The 7,553-nt window shown below is 35.1% G+C and overlaps 1 protein-coding gene and 1 long non-coding RNA gene across 4 annotated transcripts in view; one reads left to right on the forward strand and one right to left on the reverse strand.

Annotated features, from left to right (window-relative positions):
• Window positions 1–5,056, forward strand: part of LOC106764020 — a 6,327-nt gene extending 1,271 nt beyond the window's left edge. For all 3 annotated transcript variants that reach the window (XM_022782316.1, XM_014648220.2, XM_014648219.2), the window contains 7 exons: window positions 563–598; window positions 839–1,078; window positions 3,237–3,570; window positions 3,662–3,788; window positions 3,875–4,153; window positions 4,251–4,355; window positions 4,453–5,056. In XM_022782316.1, coding sequence (XP_022638037.1) covers window positions 563–598; window positions 839–1,078; window positions 3,237–3,570; window positions 3,662–3,788; window positions 3,875–4,153; window positions 4,251–4,355; window positions 4,453–4,614 — 1,283 coding nt within the window. In that variant the 3' untranslated portion in view covers window positions 4,615–5,056. The remainder of the gene's footprint in view (window positions 1–562; window positions 599–838; window positions 1,079–3,236; window positions 3,571–3,661; window positions 3,789–3,874; window positions 4,154–4,250; window positions 4,356–4,452) is intronic.
• LOC106764021 lies at window positions 1,085–2,750 on the reverse strand. Its single transcript, XR_001375873.2, has 5 exons — window positions 2,695–2,750; window positions 2,300–2,377; window positions 2,095–2,199; window positions 1,448–1,515; window positions 1,085–1,359 (listed from the first exon to the last, which is right to left on the reverse strand). It is a non-coding gene; the product is annotated as an uncharacterized LOC106764021 (long non-coding RNA).
• Window positions 5,057–7,553: the final 2,497 nt, after the last annotated feature.

The raw sequence follows: 7,553 nt of genomic DNA on the forward strand, positions 1-7,553 counted from the left end.
ACGACTTATTGAGAGAAGGAAATGGCTATTGGCCTGAACCATGTTTTAGTAAATTAATTGAAATGGTGTGGTAAGGCAAGCAATTCTGGCTCAAACTGGATTAATTGAAGACTGGGCCAGATTACGTTAAAATACTCAAAAAATGATCACAGTTTGCAACTATTAGTAGACAAAATTTAAGAACATACACTCCTCAAATCATCCAATCTTGTTGTTGAAGTAACAATATCATAAATTAGTTCACCACAAGGTTGAGGTTGGACCCCACACAGACAGCTTTGTAGCGCCAAATTAACCCTGTTTCCTGCCTGAGGTATTTTACGTTCTTATCTTCAAGTCAAACACAACATTGTTCCAGTTGTCTTCCTCAGATGTTCAACTCATGGCTTGATTTGTTGTAGAGTCCTGGTCTTCTATTATATTTGAGGGTCATAATTTTAAACTGTAACATTGAGGTTTTCTTTCGCTTTATGTTCTGTTATATTTTGCTCCCTTAGGAAACTGCTAATCATCTCTCTTTGTGTTTTCTTCGTTTCTCCTGATAATTTTTTCTTTCAATAAGAACAAAAGAAAGAGAAGACAGAAGCATGCAAAGAAGGTAACTCATTCTGTTTATCCATACAATCAAGATTACGTGTATTGCTCTGAATTTGATCATAGTAAACGTTGTTAATTACTTGAAGAGCCGGAGGCTGTATTTTTCAAGAAATGCTGATACAACAACCAATTTTATACTTGTATTCCAAAATCTACTAATCTTTATTCTCCTAGCTTTTACCTGAAGTATATAATGTTAACAAAATAATGTTTAGTTTTAACACATTCTTTATACATGCAGGGATAAAATTTAAATTGGAAAAGGAGATCGTGGACCTAGGTGATGATGATAATGATGCTAGGTATACATCACAAGGATTGCGTGGAGAGCAAACTATTTCTCGAAACATTGCAGAAAATGAACATTTACAAAGGGTTGAAATGATAAAAAGACAACGAGCTTCTGATATTCAGGCTTCTACTTCCACATTTACATCCTCTGCTGATTTATTTGAAAAAGAAAATCTCCCCGTAAAGAGAAGTAAGTTCTCTAATCAATATTTTATGTTAAAATTTAGATTTGTTCTTAGTTTTAAAATATCAGCTTGTTGGAATTGTATGTCTAGCTATGGTAGTCACACTTTATATCTTTCTGAATGATTAATGACATTGATGCCATATATGATTTCAACGTTTGGACAATGCCCAAGAGCAATTTATATCACTGCAGCATTTGCAGTTATGAAAGGCATATCCCTACTGGTATGTCTCCCTTCGCCTCCATCAGTGACTAGCACTCCGTCTCTGCATCAAATGCCCATACTATAAAAGTACCAAAAATTACAATCAGAATCATTTCACAACATTAAACAGCAAAGAACCGTTACAGGTAGATAACATGAATTTCAACCTGAAATTCTGTCACTCCCCGGGTCTGTTTTCCCTCCAATTAGAAGAGCCTTTTTTTCCCCAGGATACCTTGTCAGTTTATCATCAAGTGTAAGAGACTCGAAAAAAGACACAAATCATATCAATTATTACAGTAATTTGTACAATTGATACAAAGCTCAAGTATAGGAGTACACTGAAGTAGTCAACTAGCTATGGTACTTCTCTGGTTCCTCACATCAAGCTACAATTTACTACCGTGAAACATATTCTTGATGGATTTTCCTTTAGTTTTTAAAATTTAAAATGCTGTCTTTTCCATTCTAAAATCTTCTCCCAAATCTCTCTTTCTATGAACATCGTATGTTGGAGGGCCCAGACTTTCTATATAGTATATAATTAATGATTCCTTCTTCAATTGCTTCATCATACCAAGGGGTCATGCAACTAGATATGATTGATTATCTTTATTAAGTAGAACATTCATTTGTTGCAGACAGAATTTACTGACGAATAGTGTGTATATGGACACTCAGCGGGCCCCTTATTTGCTTTTTCAACTTGTTTGAGAAATTCAATTTTATGACCTTTACACACATTGAGAGACATGTTATCCCAGTATTGCACAATGAAGTCGATAAGAATATGTTGCTAATAGGACATAAGTACCAAAGTAAGGCTCTTGCATTCTGGAATCTTCAGTGGCAGATTGCTTGGTGATTAGTAAAGCTTTGACGATGTCTTCGTCCATGAAAATCTATCAAAATTCAGCACCTGAAAATAAAAAAGTATAGAACCGGTTGAGATGGCCAACAAACAAGCTAGTAAGTAGTAAATAATGTTTATGTTTTTGCTTACAATCTCCCACTTATACCTGTACATCATCCAACAAGCCAGTCCCAGATTCACCGCCTACCACTACCATCTTATTCCCAATGACTGCTGCTGCATGCTGCACATATTTCACAATGAAAATGACGGTTCAGTCCTTTCCCCTTCACTGCCACTATATATGAGGATTACATTACTTAAAAATGATCAATTCACTCCAGTGAGTAAAGTAATGTCAGTCTTTGATGTTTATCATCAAAGGCTGATTTTAGGTGCATATTTAAAACAAATCATGAATGTATTACAATATCATTTGTTGATACCCACTTTACCATGTTTAGTTTAGAGGAGCTAAATCCCTGTATACTAGTACAAATGGAATAATAAAACTTGCAGTCAAGAAAAGATGAGAAGTAAAAGAATGGTAAGATTACAAACATTGGATCTAGGAGTGGGCTTATCCCCAACAATAGATAACACCATCCAGTTCTCTAAGTTACCTGATGCACAACTACTTATCTCAGCTGAAGGCAGACAATCAACTTCATTAGAATGGCCACTGGACCCTAGATCTCCTTCTCCCTGGAACAACCTTAAAACTTATCCCACCGTCCAAGAAGAGTTGGAAGGACAAATACAAGAAGATGAAAAAGAAGGAGAAAAAGAACCAGACGACGTTCAAGAACAAAAACTTGAAACAGATGAAGACGACGACGATGAATATGATGATCACAATGACAATTCCAACAACAATGACAATAGTGATGATGAGGACGATGATGACGATTGAAATAAAATGAACCCTTGTGTTTTGCCTTAACTACAAATTGAAATACTAACATGTAGAGCTAGGAAGTACAAAGTTGTAACCTTACACTAAAAATCAAATACAATCATGTTTTAAATACCAATTCTGTATGTATGTGTTAATTAATCATTTGCAATCTTTTGCCATTTATTTTTATACTTCCTCGTTGCAGTAATGTCAGGAGAGGGTCCTTCTCGCACTGATAAAGGAAAGGCTGTAAAAAAGCCTAGGAGGCAGGCCCGATACATTATAAAGGTTCCTCAGATGCTACTATTCCCAGATGCCACTACTCCAGCTGACGTTGGGTCATCACGTCCACCACGTCCTACTATGGGGCCCACACCAGATCCTTATGTGGATCCAACACCATCTATTGATCACAATTCTTCTATACCCACACCATCTTCAGTTCCATCTCTAGATATACACCATCCATCCGATGATCCTGCTGATGGAGTTGATCCTGCTCCTCATAATCGACCAATCATTGAACCTTATGGTCGAGGGTAATACCAAATCTTCTTCTTAACTAATTTCCATTACATTCTTTGTTTTACTTTGCCTGCAAATTCATAACTTTTTTGTATTCATATTCAGGTTTCTTCCTTCTAGAGCTGCTTCACAAGCCATCACTAGATCTATTAAGCAACATTTTCTTCAGCCTTGGCCATCATGGGGAGCAATCCCTACAGAGGATAAGGAACTTTTCTGGCAGAGATTTAAGGTAAAACATCCGGTTAGTTAATCATGTTCTATTCATTTCAAATATGTAGTTCATCTATTTTATTTTAACATTATATATTGTAACAGCAAAAAGTACAATGGAGAGCTGGGCATGAAGCTAAAATTAAGAAAAATTTCCACAGCAAAGCATCTCACAGGTTATCAGAAATGTTTAGAGATGCACGAATTGCACGAGAACGCCCTTATTGGGTGACGGAACACATATGGAACTCATTGCTGGCACATTGGAATTTGCCAGACTATCGCAACAAATGTGCTATCGCCCAAAGAAATAGGGCTTCAGAAAAGGGTGGTGTACTGCATACATGTGGTTCAATCACCATACATGAGCATGCCATTCGTATGGTACAAATCTTCATTCATTTCCTACCAATTTTGATATAACTTATGTACTTTGAAAATGATACACACACATACATACATAACTTTTATAATTCTATAGGCAGCTAAGCTTGGACGGGCTGTCCACATTGATGAGGTGTTTAAACAAACTCATATTCGAAAGGACACTGGCGCATATGTTGATGAGAGGTCTCAAAGGACTATTGTAAGCCAACTGTTTAACAAAATTCAAACTTATACTATCTATTTCCTTTTAAACTTTCAATTTGATGTAATTGACGCTTTGGTATATCATTGAATAGGAGGATTTTTATGCTAGACTCGCACAGGCCAGATCAGAGATGGGATCTACTCCTCCGAATGATGCATCACAAGTAAATGCTGACGACGATGACATCATTAGGAGACAATGTTGGGTTAACGTCGTCGGTGGAAAGAAGAAAGGACGACTATATGGGGCATGACAACTTGCTACCAATTATAGTACAGGAAAAGGCATATTGAAGCACCAACGATCTGCATCCAACACTTTTGACGAGAGTGTTGTCCTCAAACAACAACTACAAGCTCATGACCAGACTTATAATGCACTTTGTCAGAGGTTTGAGAATCTTGAAAATCTAGTCATGACATTGTCACCTCAACAAGGACATAATTAGTCCTCCCCATCATCGTCCTAGAAGCGCCTACCAATGTAGCCCACCCTAGTGCAACCATTTTCCCAACAACAATTGCCTCCCCAACAACAATCTTAGTAGAATGAAGAAGATTAATATGATTCAAATTACTATAATGATTATTAGGACTTTTTGTACTACTTTTACAAACATTTATGTATGCTTTTACATTAAGACTTATTTGTTTTATTTCTTGTTTGAATGATACAATAACAAGTATGCATTTTAATCATATGGATTATATTTCATCATTGTAATGTTTGAGTTGAGAAATGTGTGTTGCATTGAGTGCTTTCTTGGCAGGTCTATTGTGGTGGGTAGGGAATGTTACCAATTGTATATCAACATCTTTCAAACATTATCGATGGATTTATCCGTTGGTAATATACATCATATCAACCTCATTATCGATGAGTATTTCTCGTCGGTAATTACCGAAGGCCATTGATTGTCAGTAATGTTACTCGTTTTCTCACTCCATTACCAGCGAATGTTGGTCGTCGGTAATTATCGAGGGGCATAATTGATCAGTAATTATCGACGACTTCAACCCGTTGATAATTACTGAAGGGTGATATTCGTTGGTAATTATCGAGGGGAAATCTATCGACAATATTTTTCAACTAGTGTTCCTATATTTCACTTATTTTTCCTCTATCAGGATTTGTTTATTTCTTAGGTATAAAGGTATATGTTAAAGGTAATATACAATAACAATAAGTCTATGATCTTTAGGACAAAAAAGATAGTAAAATACAAGTAAAAAGGATAATCAGATAAAGTCAAACTCACCTCCTTCATGTTCATCAACAAGGTCAGGATCAACTTTCAACACGCGTAAGGGAGTATTTGGAATGATCAATTCACCATCTTCACTCTCTTTAACCTCCTTTTGAACCTTGGGTCCTTTTGATTGCCTCATCTTTTCTCTATGATATGACAGAATTTTAAAAAAGAAAAATAAAAAATAAGAGCTACATATGTTATTCACTCGCATAGAAAAACCTTTGTGTGTTTAAAGTAGCATTTGCCATTGAAAATGATACAAATGATGTCCAATTGGTGTGAGTGGGCCAAGTAAAGAACCAAAACCCATAAGGAAAAGCTCCAGACAAAATATTTCCTACCAAAATTTGCTAAAAAACATGGATCATGATCTAAAATAATATTCTTAGGCATTCTATGGAGTTTAGCCACTAGATTGATGAATAAAAGGATCACTTGGTAAGCAGAATATTGAGTGGGCAGAGGGTCAAAATGGGAAGCTTCTGAAAAATGATCGATAACTACCAAAATAGTTATATATCGGTGGGATGGAGGGAAGTTGGTGATGAAATCCATGGCGAAGTTTTCCAAGACCTGAGTGGGTGGTACAAGAGGTTGAAGGAGTCCCATTGGTTTTTGAGGGCTATACTTAATTTGTTGATAGATCATGTATGTACAGGTGAAATCCATAATTTTTCCTAATCACATAGTCTCTTTGATTCAATGAAACAACTTCCTATTGATCTTTCATAAGGCACGACTTGGTGAACTAGTGTAATATAGATGGATGTATCAATTTGAAAGGTGGTAATCCATAATTACTATATTATGTAAAATCATTTTTTATTCTCGTATTGAATCATAATGTATTCATTTATCTTTATAGATTTATAGGGAATCAGAATATTATGTGAAAAAAGAAGGATTGGTTTATGCAACTTACCTCGTGAGACGACATATTTTCGTTCTCATTATTTCAAAAACTTGATGTTACCACCATACAATTATATGAATGAAACATAATAGTAAAGTGAAACATTTTAGTCAACATTATTAGTGTTTTAGCAAGTTAGTTTACATACAAATAACGTGTTCACTCATGTGTTAATCAATTTATTAAAGTTAAATCGTACCTTAAGTATGTTTTAATTCCATTCTCTACAACTTAATTGACAAATTCGATATAAGTTATATTTAATAGTTTACTCCTTGTGTTTGAGGAAATGCTTCAAGCAATTGCTTTTGGTTGAATACATTCAAAGTGATCTCACTAGTTCAAATATCAAATATGTATGGTCCTGTTAATTGAACAAACCTTTTTCATCAAAGTTGATGTAACTCTTCATTGTGACATATTTGTAGATTTATAATGACTCATTAGGTCTCAGAAATCAAGACCTAAAGGATTTGACAAATTGGCCTAAGAGACGCGAGAGGAAACATGACATGTACTTTGTAAATGGATACAAGTTCCACATTGATGCATGGTCAAAAGGAAAAAAATGCAATTAATTATGGTGTGCACGTTAAAGGACCTACATAGGTTGGTTATGATGATTTTTATGGAATAATTCGTAAAATATGTAGCTAGAGTACACAATTTGTAGTTCTCCAAAGAAAGTAGTAGCTTTTTATGGTAAATTCTTTGATATTTCTAGAAGAGGTACAAGAGTGGATCTTAGGTATAATATTGTCAAACTTCAAATAAGTTAAGATACCAACCATTTGATTCATTCATTGTAGCATATAATGTTAGACAAGTTTATTATTTCCCATGTCTAATATTTCGTATAGATAAATTTCGTTGGTGTGTTGCAATACAAACTAGGCCTAGGGTTTACATCGAGTCAAATGAGGTGGAAGATGATATTCCTAGCAAGTTGATCAATATCACATGCCCATGAAATAATTGAAGTTGAAGGTATATTTGAATTACATGACTATGATGGTGATCTTGAAGA

The sequence above is a fragment of the Vigna radiata genome, chromosome 6 (assembly GCF_000741045.1).
Source record: "Vigna radiata var. radiata cultivar VC1973A chromosome 6, Vradiata_ver6, whole genome shotgun sequence".
Taxonomy (NCBI): domain Eukaryota; kingdom Viridiplantae; phylum Streptophyta; class Magnoliopsida; order Fabales; family Fabaceae; genus Vigna; species Vigna radiata.